Source organism: Panulirus ornatus, chromosome 56 (assembly GCF_036320965.1).
Source record: "Panulirus ornatus isolate Po-2019 chromosome 56, ASM3632096v1, whole genome shotgun sequence".
NCBI classification, from domain to species: Eukaryota; Metazoa; Arthropoda; class Malacostraca; order Decapoda; family Palinuridae; genus Panulirus; species Panulirus ornatus.
Window position 1 is genome coordinate 22,964,113 of NC_092279.1, and position 27,157 is coordinate 22,991,269.

General features: G+C 44.5%; 1 protein-coding gene across 10 annotated transcripts in view; it reads left to right on the plus strand.

Annotated features, from left to right (window-relative positions):
- LOC139766017 (anoctamin-5) overlaps positions 1–27,157 on the plus strand; it is a 131,442-nt gene that overhangs the window by 64,105 nt on the left and 40,180 nt on the right. For 8 of the 10 annotated variants that reach the window (XM_071694110.1, XM_071694107.1, XM_071694108.1 and 5 more), the window contains 4 exons: positions 11,846–12,010; positions 14,136–14,234; positions 17,649–17,681; positions 24,692–24,828. In XM_071694110.1, coding sequence (XP_071550211.1) covers positions 11,846–12,010; positions 14,136–14,234; positions 17,649–17,681; positions 24,692–24,828 — 434 coding nt within the window. Of the gene's footprint in view, positions 1–3,631; positions 3,825–11,845; positions 12,011–14,135; positions 14,235–17,648; positions 17,682–24,691; positions 24,829–27,157 lie in introns of those variants that run through there. The other 2 variants (XM_071694116.1, XM_071694115.1) reach the window with 2 other exon arrangements.

Genomic DNA, 27,157 nt, shown 5'->3' on the forward strand with positions numbered 1-27,157 from the left:
AATGCTTCCTTTTGCAGATAGCCTTGATGTATTATAAACAAACTTAATCGCAAAACAACTTTTCGACCCCAAACTCTTATCCAACAAGATATATATGATATATTCTGAGGTTTTCAAGCAAATACGTTTCTCGGGGAAAATAACCAGAGATGTGAATGCGACTCGAAGGTAATGTTTTTGAGTTCACCTGCCTCGGGTTATATATATATATATATATATATATATATATATATATATATATATATATATATATATATATATATACGTTACTTGTATTATCCGCTTATGTGAGCAGCGTAACATATAGATGGTTAAGCGTGCACCGTAGCCGATAAATGGTCAATTATTGGCCTGTGTGTAACCAGTACTTTCAGGGTCAGTAAACTTTACAGGTAGTGCCCCAAAGTCAACTTCGTTAGGTCTCTAGCGCTACTGGTGGTGGTGGTGATGATGTAGGAGCGGTGTTTGGGGGGAAAAAAGAATATTGGATGAAGGGGATTGATTGACTCGGTAGGTATCCCATGTGAGCGGGTTTGGCAACGTGTTGGTGAGAGCATGAAAGGGAAGAGACCATCGAGGGTGTGTGACGCCACCTCCTCCTCCTCCTCCTTCTCCTCCTCCCACCCACCTGACATGTATTGTGGTGGAGGCGGTGTGGGTTATATAGACGTAGTAGGGGATATCCTCCTCCCTCTTCCTCTAGGGTTAGGTATTGTTCATCACACGTCGATGGTGTCCTTGGGTTTCGTCAGTGTCAAGTGTTGAGACGTTATCAATAAAGACGGCAAGTACACACACACACACACACACACACACACACACACACACACACACACACACACACAAGGCCGGCCGTGAACTCTCCTGCACACAATCGCGCGGTGTGGCAGTCTTCAGAGGGAGAGAGAGAGAGAGAGAGAGAGAGAGAGAGAGAGAGAGAGAGAGAGAGAGAGACGGTCATTTTACCGTGTCACCTGCGTACCTTTGGACCAAGGTCCTTCGCGGATCGCTTATGTCCATCGTCGGGACATGGAAACAGACGAAAGAAATGGCCCAACCCACCCACATATACATGTATATATACATACACGTCCACACACGCACATATACATACCTATACATCTCAACGTATACATATATATACACACACAGAGACACATATTCTAGATGCGGTTATTTCACATCACCCGCAGAACTGATGGCTTACAACCCATAACTCTTATTTAATGGCTTACAACCCATAACTCTTGTTTATAGATATTATTTTTTGTGCCTTTGAGTCATAAGCGAAGATGTCTAGCCTAGAAATGAGTCTGCTTCATAGCTCTAAAGGAAACTCCACCTTTGGACACATTTTAAGTTGATACAGATGTTTTATAGTAATTTCCCCCCCTAGCAGGATTTCCTGTCATTCGAACTCCGCTCTTAGTGAGTGTGCAACACCGCGGGGCGACCCAAGTGTTCCACGCAACACCTTTGCTGGTCTCGTCGTGTAGCAATACCTCAGAGGATCGATAAGGCTGTCATGTTGATGATGTGTTGGTTATGTGGCGACAGTAATTTAGGCCTTTTGTGCCCAAGATGGTACTCCCGCTAAACTTGGTACGACCCACTCACTGCGCTTACAGCTTCGCACGACCCACCTACTGCTCTTACAACATGGTACGACCCACCAGCTGCCCTTACAATTTGGTTCGACCCACCCACTGCTCTTACAACTTGGTACGACCCACCTACTGCTCTTACATCCAGCGACAACGACCACCAGCCAGCCAGAACGACCACAACCAACTAACCAACGAGACTTACCTACATCCACAACCAAAAACACCTCCGCCCACCATTGCCCGTCTACGACCGTTACCCGCGCTCACTTTGCCCACCAAGCCCACCTGACGTCACCCAGCGAGGCCGGGCCAAGCCGGGGAGGAGCAGGGTGAGGCCGGGCAAGGCTGGGGAGGAGCAGGGTGAGGTCGGGCTAGGCCGGGGAGGAGCAGGGTGAGACTGGGGAGGAGCAGGGTGAGACTGGGGAGGAGCAGGGTGAGACTGGGGAGGAGCAGGATGAGACTGGGGAGGAGCGGGGTGAGGCCAGGCAAGGCCGGGGAGGAGCAAGGTGAGGTCGGGCAAGGCCGGGGAGGAGCAGGGTGAGGTCGGGCTAGGCCGGGAAGGAGCAGGTTGAGGTCGGGCAAGGCCGGGGAGGAGCAGGGTGAGGTCGGGCGAGGCCGGGGAGGAGCAGGGTGAGGTCGGGCAAGGCCCGGGAGGAGCAGGGTGAGGTCGGGCTAGGCCGGGGAGGAGCAGGTTGAGGTCGGGCTAGGCCGGGGAGGAGCAGGGTGAGGTCGGGCGAGGCCGGGGAGGAGCAGGGTGAGGTCGGGCGAGGCCGGGGAGGAGCAGGGTGAGGTCGGGCGAGGCCGGGGAGGAGCAGGGTGAGGTCGGGCGAGGCGGGAAGGAGCAGGGTGAGGTCGGGCGAGGCCGGGGAGGATCAGGTTGAGGTCGGGTAAGGCTGGGGAGGAGCGGGGTGAGCCCTGGCCAGGCCGGGGAGGATCAGGTTGAGGTCGGGTAAGGCTGGGGAGGAGCGGGGCGAGGCCTGGCCAGGCTGGGGAGGAGCGGGTTGAAGGCAGGTAAGGTGCGGTTCTCCAGTATTGTTACAACAGCAGCTGTATTGACCAAACGCCACCTTGACTGATGGGTCAGCTGCACCGATAGTATTCACCAGCTGTGGCCTACTTCACGTCCAGCTGAGCCCGTAACACTTACCCCACGCCCAGGCATGACGGACGTGACGCTGGGAGCCTGTGACGCCCACCGTTACTACCATGTGTTAGTTGATGTGGCATTGAGGCCTTTCTTTTTGGGTTTTTAACATCTCCGTTACGTCCTGAAGTGAGGCTAGAGCCTCTCCCTCTGTCTGTAACGCCTCCGTCACGTCCATGTTACGCTAAAGCCTCTCCCTCAACCCGTAACACCACCATCACATCCTGATGTTACCAGACGTAACGCCAGAAGGTCTCCCTTCACCCCTTAATACTTCCAGTCACATCCACAGGTGTTACCTGACGTAACGCCAGAACTTCTCGCCTCACCCTGTAACATCATCTCGTGTAGAACGAATTAAGCTGTTGAATTAACTGTTCGAAAATAGAAGTGGCTTCCATTCTGAGCCACTCGAATCCCTCTTATGATTTTACCAGTATTTTGGTCACAGACTCTTCTCTCGTGTGGCGAAAGGTAGTAGCTGAAAAGAATTCTGTTGATCTTTCATGAATACCTAAGATTATTCCTGCCATTCCATCAGTAAGTACGAGTTTTGCCCCACGTATTTTAATATTAATTCCTCCCTCGTGTCAACAACGAAGTCATAATGTAAAGTCGTTAAGGAAGTTGTGTGTGGAGGCGTAGGGAACCGCGGGCCGGTGTTAGGTATGACAGGGACCCGATGGGTTAAAATATTGTTCATTGTTGGGGATGGGTCCGTCCGTCCCTGTCCCTCCCTATCGCCCACCGCTGCTGAACTCCTGGGCCGACATAGCCTCGCTCTGAGCGGAGGCGCCGTCGCCAGTATAGATCGTGACCTACCCAGGGACGGAGGTGGACCACCAGCCAACCTTACATCCAGTATTGTAGTGCTGAGAAAAGGGGAAGAAGAAATAAATATATATATATACAAAGTCTCATAGAGTGCGGCTAGAGACCATATATACATATATATCTCATTGAGGTGTGATCAGTGAGGGAGGATGAATTACCAGCCGCTCAGGAAGTTCGCCAAAACGATTCCCGTGGAGCCCCGAAGACCTCCCAGTGTCACCCCGGTCACAGAGTTCCAGGTAGACCGTCCATACCTTCCACAACCGTATAACGAGATTCGATACGCTTTTGTTTTTTAACGAGATTCGATACACTTTTGTTTTTTAACGAGATTCGATACACTTTTGTTTTTTTGCCATGATGCAGGGATAGACGCTTAAATCTCGATGCAAGGGAAACTTAAAAGAGAGAGGAAAAAAAGAGCGTCATATGAGGTAGGTGTTGTGTGTGAGGTGATTGGTTTTGTTTTTTATCTTTATTTTGTGAGAACTGAATGCCTGCAGCCCACTTGTAGGTGTAGCTGAAAGAAAAGACGTGTCTGCCCGGGCCAAGGAGAGGAACTTGACGAGAGAGAGAGAGAGAGAGAGAGAGAGAGAGAGAGAGAGAGAGAGAGAGAGAGAGAGAGAGAGAGAGAGAGATTCACAATGATTCGGACGTAAACACTAAGAGTGCTAAAGAGTAAAGAAAATACGTAAAGGAAGATGTAAGTGTTCAGTATAAGCATAAGCAAATACAAGTGAACTGCAGGTCATTCTTAGGTCATTTAAACCCATTCCTCTCACGGTATTTACTTCCTCAATTAGGCAAGGTTAATTACTTAGGTGTGATAATGACAGTATGTGCGATGTACTCGTAAAGTCTATGGAGATTCGGTCAGACTTGTATAATAACAACATATAGTCTTCATTTGATTTTCTGGTACCTATTTTTAGTGTGCAAAATTTATTTGTTTTTCCTTATATATGTGCGGTTTTAATCGGTGTGAGTGGACAGTTTTTATTCTCAATATTCTAAATCATTCACACGACTGAAAAATTTGAATACCGAAATATGAAATATGTGTTAAGATATATCAAAGTATGTATTTCGTGTGAAGCGTTGTTTCTCATCTCAAACCAACATTATGAAATTTGGACAAAATTAGAGACTACATTTTTGGGTTGGAAAAACAAGTGAGCCAGACTATTCTTTTTTTTTTTAGTAACTTGTAGTTACATATTCTCGTGGCCTGCAAACGTTTTAGAATATTTGTCTTCATTTATGTTTCTTCAATAATAATGATAATAATGATAATAACAATAATAATAATAATGATAATAATAATAATAATAATAATAATGATAATCGTCAACTGCACATCACAGAGGGTAGGGTGTGAGCGATCATGCCAAACAGTCGACCACTGCGGGAAGGAGGTTGTGTGTGTGTGTGTGTGTGTGTGTAGGTCGGTCGCGAACCTCCTCTTACGCCTCACACCATACGTGGGAGACATGGCGACTTTGACCTTCTTTCCTCTTGGACCCTATGGTGCGGACACAGGAGACACGTATGACCCTCACAGTCTGCTTCTACCCCCTCTCCCCAGCATCTATCTAATTATTTATTGTTTTGTCCCAAAAAGACGCGAGGGGAATAGGTCAATCTTGGGTTTGGCTCCAAGAGGACAGCGTCAACATTGAATTTTGTATATAAACCGTTTTAGACCGTTGTGTAACGCATGGCGAATCGGCGCGCGTCAGTCGGCTGTTTATGAAGTACATTTGAGTTTTTTTCTTTTTTAAGATAGGTCGAAGTATATTACCCTAAATAACGGTACGAACCTTGCGTACGACGATACGAACCTTGGAACACAACGGTGCGACTTGACCATCACGACGGTACGACTTTTGAGCTTTGAATTCAAGATTCTCGAACACGTCGAATGAACGACCCTCGAGTACGCTGTCCTGGTGCCTTTGACCATCTTAACCCAAGGGTCGTACCGTCTTGCCTGTGGGTCGTACCGTCTTTCTCAAGGGTCGTAACATAGTGCTCAAAGGAGCTTAAGAAAAAAAAAAATACCTCAACGCTTTTTCGATCACTACAACACACTCGTGTGATGACTATTGTAAAAGGGGACACACACACACACACACACACACACACACTTTACTGGGTATGACGAAGTTCGTCACGGGCGTGGAAGATTGGTAACGGACGGGGTTCAGGTGGACTTCTGTACAGTATTTACGATAGGATGTGGCCTGGATGATACAGACGGTAGAATAATTCATAAGGAACGGAGGGGAGGATAGCATATTACTAGAGGGAGGGCTGTTTAGGGTTATTGATTTGTCTGTCAAGAGATGTTGCCTGTGTGTGTGTGTGTGTGTGTGTGTTAGCCATTACGTGTATAGAAGAAAACAGATTGGGTCAATCTTAACATTGCATTTGATACAGTGATCTAATGAGATGATGTGTTGATAAATACAGCTAGCTAATCGGATGGCCCAACAGGAATACAGTATGCTAATTAGAATGTTCAGTAGGAATATATTAATGCACAGACAATATGACGTAGTCCGATAATACATTAGGAATACAGTAAAGTGATCAAGTAATGCATTAGCAATACAAGAAGCCAATCAGATAGTTATCGAGAATGCAGTAAACCGATCAGAAAATGTATTAGGAATACAATAAAGAATTCTGATGCCTTAAGAATACAATAAGCTAATAAGATGATACATCAGGAGTTCAATGAGCTGAACAGATAATGCATCAAGAATACAATAAGCTAACCAGACAATGCAGTAGGCATACAGTATGCTGATCAGAAATTACAATAAACATGAAATAATTATCATGTGTAATACATCATTAGGCATACAGGAATCTTATGAAGATAATGCTTGGGAAATTGAATAAACTAGGTACATAATACATCAGGAATACAGTGAGCCGCTGTAGTGCGGGAGTAAGTGTGGATTTTCATTTGTATTTTTCAGGTATCTCTCGCTTATTGTCCGACCTTACTTATATCTCTTTTGTCATTTTAAGTTAGTATTACATGACAGCTAGAGACTGAGTGTGAACGAATGGGGCCTTTGGTGTCTTTTCCTAGCGCTACCTCGCACACATGAGGGGGGAGGGGGTTGTTATTCCATGTGTGGCGGGGTGGCGATAGGAACAAATAAAGGCAGGCAGTATGAATTATGTACATGTGTATGTATGTATATGTCTGTGTGTGTATATATATGTGTACATTGAGATGTATAGGTATGTATATTTGCGTGTGTGGACGTGTATGTATATACATGTATATGTGGGCGGGTTGGGCCATTCTTTCGTCTGTTTCCTTGCGCAACCTCGCTAACGCGGAAGACGGCGACAAAGCAAAATAAATAAAAATAAAAAATCTTTTCTTTCATCAGTATTTCGCTCTTTTCGAATTCTCTCTCTCTAGTAGGTTTCAAGTAACGATCTTATATTTTTGCTACAGTCATAATTTCTTCAGATGTCGTGTGTCTCGCTGTTTTTTATCTTTCACTGCTTTCACATAATGGCTCTTGACACCTGCGTCATGTGTCGTGTTTCTTACGTCATTCACATGGCCAGTAAATCTTCCGTTGTGTGTAGTGTTTCACACTGCGGGAATATTTCTCATCTACATTGTTCTCACTTACTCATACTTTATCATCTATAATGGTTCTCAGTGCGGCCATAAAACTTTGAATAATTCCAGTCTCCACTCATGCACTTGGCACTGCATTAACGTATCCTTCTTTCATGTTATTTATACATATCTTAAGTCCATTCGCCTGGTTGTATTATTCTCACCGCTTGCCTTTGGCAACTCGACCGTGGGCGAGAAGTGATGTCGGTTGGTCGACACTGTTTACTTCAAGGGATCCTAGGCCTATCAGCGGCTAGGGTCATTATTAAGGGCTTTCTTAGTGTTAAGCAATAACCACCAGTCGAGCAGTCTTGAACATGTTCTTCAGCAGGTGTTGAAGGCCGTACACGCTCTCACTACTTATATACCTCTCTCTTGTCTGCTTCCTTCCCTACACCGCTGACCTTTGGAATGATTTCTCTTCTCATTCCTTTCCTTATCACTTACGTTTGCGTTATGATTCCCAACCATCTCCATTCCTCTATTCTTTTTCTTTAAGTACTTGTAGCGACCGTTGCATAACGACAGTTTTTTCTATATGTTTTTTCTTATTTTCGACGCTCAGTCGCAATCCACAGCGTTCATTTAATGATCTCCATCTCTCACAGTGATAATTCGCAGCGTTCACTTAATGATCTCCATCTCTCACAGTGATAATTCGCAGCGTTCACTTAATGATCTCCATCTCTCACAGTGATAATCCACAGCGTTCACTTAATGATCTCCATCTCTCACAGTGATAATTCGCAGCGTTCACTTAATGATCTCCATCTCTCACAGTGATAATTCGTGGCGTTTTATTAATGTTCTCTGATATCAAGTTTCCGACACTTGGCAATCACTGCTAATGTTCGTTTAGGAGCTAATTCAAGGCATGAACCTCAGTCACAACATTCCGAGTCATTCTGCTGCTGGTCTGGAGCTTGCCAGTAATAGGAATTGTCCGACGTACATCACCTGTGCACCCGTAGGTGGTCATGCGGTGCTGGGGGCGTCACTGATATTTCTGCAACAATGGATGTGACGCGGTCACGTGAGGCCGGCCAGTGGAGGAAGGTTCTAGATTGGTTTGCGCGGACGCGTTCAGATGGCCTGTGTGGGCGACCTAAGAGTATATATATATATTTTTTTTTTTTTTTTTTTTTTTTATACTTTGTCGCTGTCTCCCGCGTCTGCGAGGTAGCGCAAGGAAACAGAAGAAAGAAATGGCCCAACCCACCCCCATACACATGTATATACACACACGTCCATACACGCAAACCTACACACCCATACATCTCAATGTACACATATATATACACACACAGACACATACATATATACCCATGCACACAATTCACACTGCCTGCCTTTATACATTCCCATCGCCACCTCGCCACACACGGAATACCATCCCCCTCCCCCTCATGTGTGCGAGGTAGCGCTAGGAAAAGATAACAAAGGCCCCATTCGTTCACACACAGTCTCCAGCTGTCATGCAATAATGCCCGAAACCACAGCTCCCTTTCCACATCCAGGCCCCACACAACTTTCCATGGTTTACCCCAGACGCTTCATTTGCCCTGATTCAATCCACTGACAGCACGTCAACCCCGGTATACCACATCGATCCAATTCACTCTATTCCTTGCCCGCCTTTCACCCTCCTGCATGTTCAGGCCCCGATCACTCAAAATCTTTTTCACTCCATCTTTCCACCTCCAATTTGGTCTCCCACTTCTCGTTCCCTCCACCTCCGACACATATATCCTCTTGGTCAATCTTTCCTCACTCATTCTCTCCATGTGCCCGAACCATTTCAAAACACCCTCTTCTGCTCTCTCAACCACGCTCTTTTTATTTCCACACATCTCTCTTACCCTTACATTACTTACTCGATCAAACCACCTCACACCACACATTGTCCTAAAACATCTCATTTCCAGCACATCCACCCTCCTGCGCACAACTCTATCCATAGCCCACGCCTCGCAACCATACAACATTGTAGGAACCACTATTCCTTCAAACATAACCATTTTTGCTTTCCGAGATAATGTTCTCGACTTCCACACATTCTTCAATGCTCCCAGGATTTTCGCCCCCTCCCCCACTCTGTGATTCACTTCCGCTTCCATGGTTCCATCCGCTGCCAGATCCACTCCCAGATATCTAAAACACTTTACTTCCTCCAGTTTTTCTCCATTCAAACTTACCTCCCAATTGACTTGACCCTCAACCCTACTGTACCTAATAACCTTGCTCTTATTCACATTTACTCTTAACTTTCTTCTTTCACACACTTTACCAAACTCAGTCACCAGCTTCTGCAGTTTCTCACTTGAATCAGTCACCAGCGCTGTATCATCAGCGAACAACAACTGACTCACTTCCCAAGCTCTCTCATCCACAACAGACTTCATACTTGCCCCTCTTTCCAAAACTCTTGCATTCACCTCCCTAACAACCCCATCCATAAACAAATTAAACAACCATGGAGACATCACACACCCCTGCCGCAAACCTACATTCACTGAGAACCAATCACTTTCCTCTCTTCCTACACGTACACATGCCTTACATCCTCGATAAAAACTTTTAACTGCTTCTAACAACTTGCCTCCCACACCATATATTCTTAATACCTTCCACAGAACATCTCTATCAACTCTATCATATGCCTTCTCCAGATCCATAAATGCTGCATATATATATATATATATATATATATATATATATATATATATATATATATATATATATATGATAATTGTTCACCGTTTTCTGCGTTTACGAGGTAGCGTCAGAAATAGATGAACTGCCTCATTCGCTCACATCGACTGTTTAGTTTTCATTCATAATGCATTGAAACCATGGACCACCCTATCCACAACCAGTCCAGTCCCCACAGACCTGTCCGTAGTTTCCTCCTAGGTGCTTCTCATCCCCTGGTTCAGCTGATTGACAGCACGTCGCCCCATGTATATCACATCGCCCCATTTCGTTTTATCCCATGCACGCCGCACACCCTCCTTCATATTCAGACCTCGACCTCTCAGAGTATCTTAGACTTCATCTTTTGTGTGTAGATTATCGTAAAATCACATGATTTTTCTGTAGAAATTTGGAGATATGTTTAGGTGTTAGTGAGTATACGTCATAGGCCTAGACTTTATTATGATTTTTAAAAGTTTTCTTAAATACTTTGAACACCAGGTGATTCATTACGATAGTACTAATGTTGATTACCATGGTCCCACTTCTCTGAATGTCAAATGTTTAATTGAAATGATAATAGTATTAATTAACATGATTCCACTTACCCAAAGTCCCCTTCTGTAAATTATCGTCATTATCGTTATCGCATTACAGAGCTGTCTAATTAAATCTCGCAGTATAATCATTATTCCATCCATCATCATCATAGGGTGGCAGTCCCTTTTCCTAGTGTTATCCCCTATTATGCTACCCCATCTTTACCCTTTCCTATTTTCTTTCCCATATTTTGTAACCGATTTTCAATCCATATTATTCCCCTTCCCGTGTTTTATGGTCCCTATTTCCTTCGCATTCTTATTCGTCCCGTATTTCTTCTGTTCGCCCCGTATTCTCATTCTCCCCAGGTTATTATACCTTATTTTCCCCCTAATCTCATCTCCATATTATTTTACCCCTATTTTCTCCCCTTGTTTTCAGCCCATGTGTTATATTACCCCTATTTTCCCACATATTCTCGTCCTTCGTCTTTAATGTTATCCAATTTTTCTCCCTCTTCTCATCTTTTTTATATTGCCCCTATTTGCTCCCCAATTCTGATCCTCCCTATATCATATTACCCCTATTTGCTCCCCTATTCTGATCCTCCCTATATCATACTACCCCTATTTGCTCCCCTATTCTGATCCTCCCTATATCATATTACCCCTATTTGCTCTCCTATTCTGATCCTCCCTATATCATACTACCCCTATTTGCTCCCCTATTCTGATCCTCCCTATATCATATTACCCCTATTTGCTCCCTTATTCTGATCCTCCCTATATCATAGTACCCCCATTTGCTCTCCTATTCTGATCCTCCCTATATCATAGTACCCCTATTTGCTCCCCTATTCTGATCCTCCCTATATCATGGTACCCCTATTTGCTCTCCTATTCTGATCCTCCCTGTATCATATTACCCCTATTTGCTCTCCTATTCTGATCCTCCCTATATCATATTGCCCCTATTTGCTCTCCTATTCTGATCCTCCCTATATCATACTACCCCTATTTGCTCCCCTATTCTGATCCTCCCTATATCATGGTACCCCTATTTGCTCTCCTATTCTGATCCTCCCTATATCATATTACCCCTATTTGCTCTCCTATTCTGATCCTCCCTATATCATACTACCCCTATTTGCTCCCCTATTCTGATCCTCCCTATATCATCCTACCCTATTTGCTCCCCTATTCTGATCCTCCCTATATTATACTACCCCTATTTGTCCCCAATTCCCTTCCTCCCCATATTATATTACCGTTTTTTTTTGTACCCCCTATGCTCACTCCTGTATTATACGTATTACTCCCTCCCCCCTATTTACCCCCTAGTATTTCACCCCACGTGCTGTACTCCTCCCAGGTGAGGAAGACGGTGGAGACGCTCTTCTTCCGGGACAACAAGAGGAGGATCGACTTCATCCTCGTGTACAAGGACGACGAGGACGAGAAGAAGAAGGAGCGGCGCAGGGTCTTCGAGCAGAACCTGATCGAGGAGGGACTCGAGCTCGAGACCGAGGATAAGAAGGTGAGGGAACGCATCTACACGTAGGACGGCGGCCTCGAGAGGTTTTTCGAGGCCCATGAAGTGGGAGAGGATGGAGAGATATGGGTAGGTGAGGGAGTTGGGTGGTGGGTGGTAGGGGAAGAGAACTCGAGGGCAAGGATAGGTAGGTATGGAAAGCGTTTCGAGACCCAAGGGGTAGGGAGATAGTTAGGGGGGGGGGGAGATGACCTCAGGTCAAGCAGTGGTGGGTTCTCGAGGACAGAGGGAGAAAGGCGAGAGATCAAGGTGCGAAACTCGTTGGGTAAGGCGACGGGAAAGTGTAGGAGTGACAGCAACGCGGAGACGAGGAACAGGGAAAGACACGAGAACAAGAATTGGGAAAGACTTACAATCGAGACCTTTACCAAGAGTGTATGATGAGAGACCCCGATGACGTCACTGAAGGCATCGAGACATTGGGATGAGGTGAAGGTTGGGGGATCGAGACCTAGAAAAGGTTGATGTGGGAGTGACGTTAAACGCGAGGACAGACAAGAAAGCGACGCGAGGACGTTAGAGAAAGACGCTTGGACATGGTGAGGAGGGCGACACGATCTCGAGAGACCGAGGACAGTGATGGGCTCTAGGTGTGTGGGGTTCGACTTGAGGACAGAGGGGGTTGAGAGAGACTTAGCTCTCTCTCTCTCTCTCTCTCTCTCTCTCTCTCTCTCTCTCTCTCTCTCTCTCTCTCCGCAAGAAAGATGGATCCGTCTTATGGTCATCTGGAGCTGTTGACGTCATCCGAGATTAATAGCGTCATCCAAGGGGGTGTGACGTAAGGATGGGATTGATCGTAAGACCGGATTGGGCTGGTATCAGATGATTTCAGGTGTGACGTACCGCCAAGAGCGGGTTATTAATGGCTTGGTGACGTCATATCAGATAGCGAGAGTAATAGAGTGATACCTCAGGTTAAATGGGGATTAGGGGAGGGGTGGATTATGATGACCATTTATAACTGCTGTTAAGAAGCGATATCTTTCTACGATCAGATTGCTAATTGTAGGTGTGCAGGAAGCAATGTGTAGAAAACTGATTGCACGCCTAAAAGAATACCCAGGAGAGCATGTAATACTGTTAGAGGAAGTTCCAGATGTAAAAGATGTCATGAGCTTACGTTATGGATTTAGACTGTTTGATTGGTTAGTATGCAGTCTTCATGGTGACCGTGCGTCTGTCCGTCTGTCTGTCAAGGAAGTTATTTTGATCAGCGTATCACCTGGTCTTTCAGGGTAGGAGAGGTGTGTTTGTGTGTGTGTGTGTGTGTGTGTGTGAGAGAGAGAGAGAGAGAGAGAGAGAGAGAGAGAGAGAGAGAGAGAGAGAGAGAGAGAGAGAGAGAGAGAGAGAGAGCGTATCCCCGGACTTCAGTATCGTCTTTCAGTGTCTTCAGTCATGTCAACTTCTGCCTGAACTCTGTAAGTTTGCGAGCCAGACTTGATAAAAGACTTCAGAGTTCCCGTCGACGCCTTTGGTCGGGTGAAGATTTCTGGAGGATGTATATCCTATCCATGTATCTGTACATCATCCTGGACTACCACAACCACCATCCACCACCTCCACATCTGTCTTGTACAACCACAACCGCCATCCACCACCTCCACATCAGTCTTGTACAACCACAACCACCATCCACCACCTCCACATCAGTCTTGTACAACCACAACCACCATCCACCACCTCCACATCAGTCTTGTACTACCACTACCACCATCCGCCACCTCCACATCAGTCTTGTACAACCACAACCATCATCCACCACCTCCACATCAGTCGTGTACAACCACAACCACCATCCACCACCTCCACATCAGTCTTGTACAACCACAACCACCATCCACCACCTCCACATCATCCAGGACAACCACAACCATCATCCACCACCTCCACATCAGTCTTGTACAACCACAACCACCATCCACCACCCTTCCTTAAACCACTTCAGTCATCATCTCCACCACTACCATCACCCCCTACCAGCCTCCACCTGGTCATGGTGCTTCCACCCCTGTCTTGAAGCAACCTCACGCACTCTGTCCTTCTGCATCACAAGGTGTCCACTAGCAGCACTTCATCCAGTGACTTTCCTTTCCTCTTCCTCCTCCGGCAGCAATCGCAGGACGGCCAGACGTACTTCGTCAAGATCCACTCCCCGTGGGAGCTCCTGGTGCGCTACGCAGAGATCATGAAACTCAAGAAGCCCATCAAGGTATGTTTGGCCAGGCTAGTGTGGGGGTGGAGGGGTTCTTCGTCGTTCCTGGAGGAAGGGGTTTTGTCTTGGTCCTAGAGGGTTCTTGTTTGTCGTGGAGGGATGGGGGTTTCTTTGTCCTGGAAGGTGTTGTTTGACCTGGATGGGGGGTTCTTTGTCTTGGATGGTTCTTGTTGAGGAGTGGACACTGGGGTTTCGCTGTGGTTATCCGGTTGCCTGGAATGCTGAGGTGGGAACATGGGTACTTTGTCGTTCCTCTGGGGTTGAGTGGTTGCTTTGGAATGCTGAGTGGTAGCATGGGTAGTCTCTGGTTCTTCTGGGGTTGGGTGGTGGCCTGGAATGCTGTGTTTGTGGAGTGCTGTGATTTTCTGTGAATCGAGTGTTAATTTTGACAGGTGTTTGGCTAATGGTGCATTTCGATGCTTTGAAGTCGAATCGTTTATGATATGGTAAGACGTTTTGGCTGAGGATTTTGGTTTGAGAGAGACTCTGTAACTTAGTTCGAGTTTGTGTGAGAGACTTGGATAAAAAATGGTTTGGTGTACGTTGACTTGAAGTTGGTCATTTGCCTTGGAGGCCTCCATTTGTGTGTCCGGTTCGTCCAGGGGCCGTTGTCCAATCAGATGAGGAAAAATATAGTTTAGCCGTCGAACTAGTTGTAGTTCCTGGTAAACTAGTCCTGTAGTGTATGACTGTCCTAGAGGTGCCGAGTGTGATCGATGAATTAGTGACTTGTGAGATTGTGAGTGAAGTGAATTCAGCACTTAGATTCTCTGGGTATAGAGGCGTACACAGGTAGTTGAAATAGGGAACTGAGGGCCCGAATAGTTTTGTGAGGTGGGGTAGGCAGGCCCTATCTCCCTCGTCGGCGGGTTGGCTAGCTATTGCCTTATATCGAGGATTTGGTAAGTGTTGATCAGGAATACTTGTGGAGTGGGTACGGTGCTTGTCTTTAGCTCTTAAAAGAGGTGCTGTCCATCCAAACATTATGAGGATGAGTTTTGTGCCACAGTGCGTCAGTGGGTACAAGTGTTGTTCATTTCAGGTACTTGAGTACGACGTTACGACCCTTGAGCTCGACGGTGCGACCCTTGAGCACGACGGTGCGACCCTCGAGCACGACGGTACGACCCTCGAGCACGATAGTACGACAGCTAAGCACAAAGGGTGCTACCCTTGGGTGGTGTGGTGATGGGATCTTGGACCTGATCCTGTAAGGGTTGATTCTAAAGGCCCTTTGGCCATCATACCCAAGAGTCGTACACTGGTGTTCAAGGTCTTGCCATTGAGCCAAAGTCGGGTCGTAATCCTCGTACTCAAGGGTAGTACGGTCGTGGTAGACGGTCGCACTACCGAGCTAAAGGGACAGTTAATCATAGATGGACGGGTGAGAGGTCTATCAATGAGTGTGCACGGTCAAGGCCGCCCGTCCAGTAAGTCGAGTGTTTGTGTGGAGTTCGTTCGTGTGAATTTGTTTTTTTCTTTCCCCCAGTTTGTTGTGGATTTTGTGATCCGGATTTGTCTGGATATGCAATGGATTTCTCTTCTTATTTTGTGAGTGGATTCCTCCGTTTCCCTGAACCAGTCTACCCGGGATTTTAGTGTGGATTTTTTATTTCGATGAATAGATTTGGTTGGTTTTGCAGTGAATTATGTGGTTTGGGAAGATTTTTGTGTTCTTTGTTGTGGTTTTGGATGGATTTTTTGAGTCCATCTTTTTTTTTAAGATTTTTTTTTAGTGAATCTTAAATTTTTGCTTTTGTGAATAGTTTCATATACACTTGACCAATGGACGTCAAGATTGCATGCAATATATATTTATATAGAACAGATAGCAACTCTGCACTTAGTACAGTAGATTAGACAAAATTTCACAGAATTCTTAATTTTCCCAAATGTAGTCAGTTTATATATATATATATATATATATATATATATATATGTATATATGTATATATATATATATATATATATATATATATATATATATATATATATATATATATATATATATATATTGAATTTGCATTTTGTATTTCTGAAATGTATATTTTCCCGTCCTACATTCTTCTGCTGTGGTGGCACTACTGAGCTAGGCTTTTGTGTCCGCTCTTGATAGACTGGTTAGCTTTGCATTTTGACCATTTTGTAGATAGTGGATATTAATTTTTTGTTACCCGTCGTTTAAGGATTAATTTTTTATACCCATATTTTTTGGGGCATTTTTCAACCCCTTTTTGGTATCCTCTCCGGAGGCGTTTTTGTTTTCTTCGGCGCGATTTTTTTTTCTTTTTTTACGACTTTTTTTTTCAATCTCTTTTCCCGCGTTTAGTTTTAGTCTTCCTGATATTTTTTTTTCTTTAAATACCTTCTTGCTTTTTTTCCCTTTTAAACCTCCTCGTGTCCCTCTCCTTGCGTTCTTCAACCTCCCGTATATATATATATATATATATATATATATATATATATATATATATATATATGTATATTATATATTATATTAACCCTCTTCGCGCGCCTGTCTCCATCTCCCGCGGTGTTTGACCTCCCTTACCTTGTCATTATCTCTTTTTCCCTTGGTTATATTACCCTTTATCCTGCATTTTCTTTACCATACCAACGCATTTGTTGACCCATTTACATTTTCTTTGACCCCCTTTACGCAGTTTTACCCCTTCTGGCGTTTTTACCCCTACTTGCGTTTTTACCCCTTCTGGCGTTTTTTTTTTTTTTTCTCGCGTTTTCCCTCCTTGCGTTTTTAGCCCCTTCTCACGTTTTCACCCCTTCTTCACCCTCTCTTCCTTGCGTTCTAAGCCACCGGCAGTATGCCAGCCCCTTGTATCTCCGTAAGTTACGCAAAAAAAAAAAAAAAAAGCGCAAGAAAATGTCCTTTAATCTGTAGAAACAACCGCGTTTTCAATAGAATTTTTTTCTGCTGTAGAAACCACAACATGTTAAATATTGTTCTCTCTGCTGTAGAAACCACTAAATAATTTTGCATCACTTGTTGTGTAGACGAGATGTTTTAGTGTCTGTAGTTAATAGCGTAGTACATAAGGTGTGTTTGATACTGTAATTATCTTTATTGTTGCTGATATTATATCATTAAGGACCAGAGTGGATATTATCTTTTTCTAAATTCGCACCAGTAGCAAATATCTCAATCGTTGTGAAACGTAATTAAGTATAATTTGGATTTAATTAACCCTAATGACCTTTTTTTTTAATATCTTGCTGTTTAAATAATATTTGTTCATAAGTAGTGAGTGTGTTCACCTTTTATATGGCAAAAATAAATTGGGTTTTTATTTTTTTGCGGTAATTAGTTTATATATAATGAATGATTTATATTAAGTAGTTAACACTTGTTCTAGACAGCACTAATCACAGTTACACTCTCTTCCCACAATACAGAAATTTATTGTCATTCGCGGAGGTGAAGTCTGGGTAAGTGACGTCACTCTGACGTATAATGTTTTGTGACGTCACGGTGTTGTATGACGTCATCTGTGTGCCATGTTTGCATTTGTGACGTCCCTAAATATCTTTTTTTTTTTTCTCTCTCTAAATCATGTACTGATGCTTGTTGCTCGTCCACTGTTCTAAATTGAGTGATAATGTCTCATCCTAAACTTTCGGCTCGAGGCCACCACGGTATGATGTGGTGGGGGTGTAGGGAAGTTTGATTGTTATGTAAAAGGAGGCGAATAAGGTTGTGTACGGTATACCGGGGTTTGTGTACATTGCACAGCTGATGCGGGAGTTTTTGTTTACATTTTCACAGCTGATAGGGGGAGTGCATATTGGGTTCCCAGAGCTGACAGAGGAGTTTTTTCTAACTATTCACGCCCTGGAAATGAGTTTGAAGTTTCAGAGCTTTTAACGGTGTTTGCTTACGTTTCATACATGATTAAATGTGGAGCGTTTAAACGAGATTTTCCGGCATTTTAAATACATATCTAGTTTTTTCCCTTTTTGTAGGTGTAAGCGATTTTTTTTTTTTTGTTTTATGATCTGTAAGTACATTTTTGTGATGGGTCATACGCGAAAAAGATGACAATATATCTTTTTTTTTTTTTTATGAATAGCTAACGAAGAAAATGAAAATCGCGATCAATTACAGAAAACGTAAATTGTGATTGGTGGGTAGGCTTAGCAAAAGATTACGCTACACGGGAGAAACCCGAACCGAAGCAAAAAGATAGACCATTATATAGAAAAATAAGAAGGTGATGCAAGGTAGTGTGCAGATAGTGAAACATCTGTAAAAACTTCTAAAGAGAAGTCCGTATATTAACATAAAAATGTCCCAGAAGTTAACCTTCAAAGACAAACCCAGACTGGGAGAAAGTCTACGGATATTGCAACTGGGATTTGAATTATCTTCCAGAGAATCAAACTTTTGTGATATGAGATGATATAACTGGCATTTGGTCAATATGAACAGGAGTGTGTTCGCCATCGTGCAGGAGTGTGCGGAGTACAGTGTTTCATAATGAAAACTCGGTCTTCAGAATATATAATTTGTGGTTCGTTGGAGAGTACAATGTACAAGAAACAAGTAAGATTGTGACAAAAGTTTCCTTTTTATTTTTTCTGGGGTGAATATTATACTTATTATTGTCTTGACGAGTACTGTAACATTGTTCATATTCATCAGTTACGAAGAAAAAATAAATAGCACAAGAGAAATATACTCTTGCACTGGTGACGGAACCTTAGGCCAAGCTTACTTGATTTGACAGCAGGTTAGACTTTATAAATGTAGATTTAGAATACCCTCAGAAATCCGGATTTATAAGAAATCCGAAAATCAAAAGTCCGTTAAAGTGTAGGTCCAAAGCTTTCTAGATTTTTGAGGTTGTAGTGTTGACTTGCAGTGTTGGAGACCAGCGTCATTAGGATGTACAGAATATTAAACTCATAAAAAGTTAGAAGATTACGCTTGATTTTGTGTGTATGTGTGTGTGCCTATAGGTTGCATGAAATTCTATACCTGTCAACATTTTCCATCCACATCACATTTATTTTTTTCATCACTCACTTGTCACCAATCTCATCAGCCACCATCATGATCCCCTTCGTCACCAGCGTTCACCATAAACCTCCACCGTGTGTCACTATCACACTTAAGTGTCACTTCCCCTCCACTGTGTCTGACTAAAACATGAAATCCTCACCATCACCAGCCCTTAAATGAGTGTCAGTGTAGCATTCACATCTTGCCATCGTCCCCATTGCTAAAACACTTCAGTCCGTGCCCCCTATCTTCCACTTTAAGTACCTCCACTTTCACTTCCACTCTCCACCAGTCTTCCCTCTATCTCATCCACTCCCATCCACTTGAATTAAATGTTTCTCGTACCATTAAAATGCCTCCACTCCCGTCCTGTCCCCCACTGCATGGTTAAATAAAACCTTCGTCTGTATCCACCTAGATGTGTAATCCACTTCCATCCACTTCTAGATGTATGTATAGTGTTGCTCAGTCACGCCATGTAATTAACCATTCCTTCCACATTGCCACAATAAATGATGTATAACGTGTTTTAAAGTTATGTGATTTAGGAGAGTACTGAACGAGAGGTTTCTTGTGGACTCAAAAACGTGCAATCACACACACACACACACACACACACACACACACACACACACACACACACACACACACACACACACACACGAGCCTCCGTGGGACAATGGCTCTCTATATCAGCCACCTACATAAGCGGGTCATGGTCTGAGTCCTGGACAGGGGCTGGTGTCACACAGCTATCCCAGCTGTTCATCCTCCCGGGTACGTAACGTAAACGGTATATATATATATATATATATATATATATATATATATATATATATATATATATATATATATATATATATATATACACGTGTATGTACACATAAGAGGAAGTCGTGGTACATATACAACGTCAAGAGACTGGGCTGCATATGTGTATAGATGTGTCTCCCTGGAGTACATGAACAGTAAGGACACATATAGTTTGATTTACGGCCATGATTTTCTTATTGCTATGCAAGAGAGAATGTAGAATGGATATTTTATTTCGAGGATATGATACAACCTCGATGTTTTAAAACAATCATCCTAGAATGTAGCCAGGGTATTCCTTCACTAGAATAGTAGCCAGGATTATCCTGGAGTTAGGATATTCTTTTCCTAGGATATCCTTACGAAGGATGCAGTGGAAATTGCTGCATGATGTCTGAATATTTGGATAAAATATTACAGCTCTTGGATTGTCTTTCGATCCGGTGTCATATGTCTATGAAATTCATGTGTACAGACTTATTACGTTTTAAGGTTATTCCATTTGCCATCGAGAGAGAGAGAGAGAGAGAGAGAGAGAGAGAGAGAGAGAGAGAGAGAGAGAGAGAGAGAGGAAACCTACCGTTTTTCGAGCAGTCTTCAGTGAATAATGCCATGGAAAGGAGACGTTGATGTTTTCTATAGGAGATTAACGAAGGGTGTTACCCAAGAGATGGCAAGATAAAGAATTTCCCGTTGATATGAATAATGTATGATGATTTACGCCAATGAAAGTGAATAACACGGTTATTGAAACCTTTGTTATTCTTATTATTCTTTTATTAGTTGTTGGCCATAGTCAGTGTTGCAGGGGGTAGGGGTTGCGGGGACAGTATTACATGTGTTGTGTCGTCTGGTTCCCCTGTATATATTTTCTGTTCACTGCCGATAGGTCGATACGTAATGAGGGATAGCCATCACTCGCCCCGCAGTACAAGCGCTGCGTAATGATTTCCATAGCGTTACGTGACACATACGAGCGGGAAATGTATCAAAAGTGGCGTGTAGTTAGTTCCCTCAGCACGGCGCTTCCCTGTGTCGGTGACCTGCCACTCTCTCTTTCTTGCGTCCGACGCCTCCCTGTCCCTCCAGGTGTCTCCCTACCCCACTGGATGTCTCCCTGCCCCTCCGGAGAAGCCCCCGAGCTTCTCCGAACGCTCGCCAGACGACTCCCTGCCGTTTGGGACATCCCCATGCCCTTCTGGACGCCTCTTTATTCCTTTGGACGTCTCCCTGCCCCTCCTGACGCATTCCTACCCCCGCCAAACTCCTTTATTGTGTCCCTCTGGACGCTTTCCTTCTAGCTTTGAAGGTCTTTCAGCTTCACCGGACGACTCACCTTTTCTTCTTCTTCTTGTGGTTCTATCCTCCCTAAATGACCGTCTTATGCTGCGGACGCCTTTCTACCCCCTGGATACCACCCTTCCCATTGTGGACGTCTCTCTGTCTCTCCGGACACTCCTTGTCCACTCTGTCACCCCCCACTGTTCATTCGGACGCACCCTCGCCCCCGCCCGACCTCGTCTTAACCCCTGATTCCCTATGCCTATCCTTTGAAGCTTCCCGTTCTCCTGACTTACCCTACCCTAGCTATCACCCTGCCGAGTATAACCTCACCTTTGCCTAATTCTACCCTCTGTACATTGCTATTCCTCACCCCTACCGTGTGTCATCCCTTCCAGCCACGCACCCTCTCAGAGCCTTACCTCTGAGCCTTCCATCCCAGTCTGCTCCATCCTGGAGTTCGAAATTCCTTCCCGCCCCGTCCATCCCAGCTCGGAGCTTTCCATCCAACCCGTGACCATGTCCCTTCCCGCTCCTCCATATCCTACCTTATCCTGGACCTGTGTGTCCTTTCCCAGCTCTTATTTCCTACCCCTGGAGACTCTTTTTCGCCCACCGTATTAGTCAAGAGCCTGCTGCTGTGCATTCTGCAATATACATACATTACGTCTTGGAAGATGTGTGTGTACTGCTTTTAGACACGGCATGTCGGCCTATGGACAAGACATCTACATCCTCGTCTACTTTGTACCGTATCCAGATGGGATCAGCATCACAGATTGAGTCCTCGGATGTGCACTAATTCTTGTCAACAGATACAGCTCGAGCGAGGGTTTCCCCCATTTTGTTGTGTCTACTGTGTTTGTACGTGTGACGTTGTGTACAGGTAGGAGGGTCGGTGAGTTGTTATGACCTGCATGACTACACGAGTGTTGGAAATCACTGTTCCTATAATGTCTTTATGTGGTTATGTGTTTGCATGGGAATGATACAAGACTTTGATGAAGGTACAGCATTTTACCTGACGTTACGCTGTTGCCAAACCCAAGCCTCTCCAGTCATCACCACACTGTGTGGAGACTTGGGTCGGCACTCTGGTGAGTGCCTCAGACGGACTCTGTGGAAACAGTGTCAGTACGAGCCGGAGGCAAGAGCCGTGTATAATCCGAGAACGGATTTATAGTCATTCTGTCACCTTGAACACCTGAAGAAGGTGTTTTCTTTTAAGGGTTTACCAGCAGGTTGTTAGAAGACGTTGATGGGCAGTTAATAGGCCCAGAACCCAAACAACCGTCTTAAAGGAGAAGACACTCGGAGAACGAGCGTCTGGTGTTACTGTGGTCTTAATGTTGTGTTTAAAAGTGTGTCTCCGAGGCATTGTCTACAGCTCGTACTGGTCTGGTTCTAACAGTCTTAAGCCAATGTCATGCGAGGCACTCAAACCAGGAGGGCAGGTCTGGAAGACGGATTCACGAACACACACAGACGCACTCGAAATATTTCGGTTCCCTCATGATTTCTTCTTACCAGATACATGGAAGTCTCTCGGTGAAGACGTACAGAGTTTGAACGAGAGTGATATTATCATTGGATATAATTTTAACGGTGTGGGTTTCAAGTGCATTGTTTACTTTCAGTGAGTTGTGAGTGTGTGTGGTGGAGTCCCTCTCCATGACCGTCTAGAAGCATGAGTGTGACTTTTATATATCAGGGTTGTCAAGGGACCTAAGGAAAGGTACCATGTCCTTAGGAATATGTTTATGTTTGTCACCATGATATAACCAAGAGTCATCAGTCATATGCAATCAGAGGTTCTGTGTCATGCTCTCCGACACAGCAAACATTTTGTCGGGTTCATTAAGACCCCTTAAGAAAGACTGTACGACCTTTTAACACGATGATACGACCGTTTAGCACGATGGGACGACCCTTGGGTGTGATTGTCTGTGTTTTGACTTGATCCCCTTAAGGATCAGGTCAAAGGGTCATACCCAAGGGTCGTCTTGTCTTCCTCAAGGTGTGAAGATGGTATCATAATTACCCACTTAGATAATGTTTGTGTTGAATGATGATGTACAGCTTAATTGATGGTTATTCTTATCTCGTGTCATAAGGCCTCATCAAGGCTACATATCTCCTATGATGATATTGTCTTAATTGTCTATGTACACTTCAAAGGAGCTATTAAAGATAATCTTACCTCTCTTTTTCCTTCAGTGTACTGGAGTGTGTTATTTGATATGTTTTAGGATTTTCTTCTTGGTGTTCTTCTTTGTTTGAATTAAAGATATTGAAGAATATATATTTTCCTTCTTTCTTTTCTATCACTTCTTTCACAACATAATCTTAGAAAAGTTATACAACAGAACTTTTAAAAGTTATCTTTCACAACACGACCTCTGAAAGTTATCTTTCACAAGAGAACCTTTTGAAAATCATGTATCACAATAAGACCTTTTAAAGTTGTTTTTCAAAACAAACCTTAAAAAAGATATCTTTCAGAGATTTAAGAAACTATCACAATAGAACCTTAAAAAGATATCTCACAGTTTTAAAGTTTTCTTCTTAACAGACCCAAAAAAGTTGTATTTCAAATCAGAACCTTTACAGGTTATCCATATACATATAATCCATGTATACTGTGTTGTATCACGTGACGCGAAATTACAGTAAAGGTCTCCTTTTAGCTTTCCATCTTGGCTCTGTACTCGCTCCGTATGTATGTTCCTTCTATAACTCCATCACATTCTTCCCTCATCCCTGCCTCTTGTGCCTTCCCTCTCCGTCTACCTACCTCCTTCACTATTCTCCTCCTCCTTCCCTCTTGTTCTTTGTGTCATGTTCCTGTCCTTCAGGAGTGATTCTCTCCTAACGCCCTCCAGCTTCGACCACAACCATTCTCTGCTTTTCCACCCGAATCATCATTGAATCTTTTTCTCTAGATTTTCTGAACGTTTTCGTGTTGTTAAACACAGATGTTTACCTCCACGTCTCGTGCCGCCACCAACGAATTAATAAAAAAGCTGAGTTCTTTTTCTCTCTTCCTCTTTCGTCTTGTTGTGAACTCGACCTTATAAGTATAGTAAACAGTCTTGATTCTTTTCTCTATGCCATCCTGTCTTAACGCGCTCAACGCAGGAGAGAAAATAATACAGTGTATTGACCTCCCCCTATTGCGTGTCCTGCTGCCACTGGTGGATTCTTCGCGCTCTTTCTCCTTCGGCATCTCCGGCTTCCTGCTGCTGCCTCCTCCTGCACCGCTGCTGCTACCACCACCTCCTCCTCCTCCTCCTCCTGCTGTTGTGGATGGTGGGGGGAGGTCGTCGTTCTTTCCCCCCTGCAGAAGGACGACGTCGAGAAGAAGAAGCATGGGCTCTTCGCCTGGCTGGGGATAAAGGACCCCTTCCAGTACGATGATAACCTCATCCCACAGGAGCCCACCTACTTCTCCACGGGCTTCTCCAGGTCCAGGGTCGAACAGTAAGTCTCTCTCCTCCCCTCCACCCAGGGACCTTAGTTGTGAGGGTCTTGTGGTTGTGGCAGTGTGACGCTTCCTTGGTCGAGTGTGTGTAGACGAACTTAAGAGGTTGTGACATAGTATTTGATGAGGGGGAAATGGAAGTGGGTGTTGGGATTTGAGAGTTTTGCTCCCCTTTACAGGGCAAATGTGTGTGTGTGTGTGTGTGTGTTGGGGTTGTATCTGCGTTGCAGGCTGTGCTCTCTTAAGTTCTGGGGTTGTGTTGCCTGTGTGTATGTGTTGGGGTTTCGTCTGTCTGGTTTTGTAGCCTCGGTGGGCTGTGTGTGGCGTTGTCTGTTGGGCTAATGTGGCTTGGCTAGGTCGTGTGTATGTGTGGTGTGTGGGGAGGGTGTTGGTGTGAAGGACCCTATTTGAGAACTGTGTTGTGTCATTGGATGTGGTGTTATGTACAAGAAGAGGTTGTCAAATGCATTTCTAGCATTAGTTACGATGCCTTGTTTTCTTTAGCTAGGCCAGTAGTAGTAGTAGCAGTAGTCGACCTGATCCTGCCACGGTAGAAGGTACTTGTGCCCTAGTATAAGAGTCACCTAGTGTGGGTTGAAGTTAGAACTAGTACTAGTGAATTTAGAGGTATATTCTCCTGCTCAGACGACACTGTTTGTTGCACAGTTGTGAGTTGTGTAGACTTTACGAGTTATACATCCAATGTTAATGTTAGTAGGTGTAACATTATTTTTTCATTTCAGATTGATAAACACTTACCTTCTACGCATTCATACCTAAATGAGTCATTAGAAACACGTATCCACATTTTCTAATCGATAAATTCTCGTATTTTTTTGTTTTTTCTTCAGTAACAAAATTTTTTACGTTTGAGTCGTGTGATTAATGTCAAGATCCGGTTGATTAATGGGTTAACTTGAACACACTCACACACACACACACACACACACACACACACACACACACACACACACGAGCGGATACATGCATAGTCATGCACACAGTCACGTATGTGGATACGTATTCACGCACATTCCTACAGTCGCAGAACACACACACACACACACACACACACACACACACACACACACACACATACCAGCAATTAATTACATGCAGAATCATGCACACAGTCATGCATGTGCAGACACAGTCACGCGCACTCCTACCTTCACACACACACACACACACACACACCAGCAATTAATTACATGCAGAATCATGCACAGCCATTACACACACACACACACACACACACAACGTTTAAGTGATGGGGCCCCACGAGTACAGAACACTCTTCCCGTACTGTTGAAAACAGGTAATTATTCACTGCAGACATACACACATTCCCCATTCCTACTACTCCGTACACACTCGTTTGTTTTGCATTGATGTCGTCCCAAACACTGGCTAGACTGCCTACCCATTCACCCATCCACGTAACGCCCCCATTTCCCCATCCTGCCCTCCCCTTCCCCTTCGTCCATGCGTATTGGGGGAGGAGACAGGCGTACGTACCTGCTGGAGGCGTGGACTTACATGGGTACACACACCTTCACGGTGTTGTTGCTGTGTGTTGTCTTCAGTGTTATTGGTCGTGTATACTGGGTGTCCTCGTCTCCCGCCTCTCTCTCTCTCCCATCGCGGGTCGACGAGTGGTGGGGTAAAAATTTTTGTCTCCGTGCCCTGGTCTGTGAATCAAAGAGCGTCAGTGTCGCGTCATTGGACGGTGGTCTGAGTGTGTGTGTGTGTCGTGAGGGAGGGAGGGTCACGGTCGCGGTCAGGTGTAAACGTCTGATGTCACTTGGGAAGAGAGCATCTGGTGGGAGGAGGCCTTCGCTAACGAGTTTAGTTCATCAGTAATGATCAGCTGACATTTTGTCGGTGATTGATAGACAGTCGACAGAAATAGATGGCGTGCACTGCGGAGAGAAGGAAAGATTTTGTTTCTTTTTATTTTGGGCGTCAGTCAGTTTTCGTTAATTCGGTACTTCGTAAATTGATTGATTTCGGTGTATCCATTAGATACTGACGGTCACCTGTAGCTACGAATTGTAAGTGAGCACGACGTTGTACGATCCTTGAGCACGACGGTACGATCCTTGAGCACGACGTTGTACGATCCTTGAGCACGACGGTACGATCCTTGAGCACGACGTTGTACGATCCTTGAGCACGACGGTACGATCCTTGAGCACGACGTTGTACGATCTTTGAGCACGACGTTGTACGATCCCTGAGCACGACGGTACGATCCTTGAACACGACGTTGTACGATCCTTGAACACGACGGTACGATCCTTGAGCACGACGGTACGATTTCTTGGG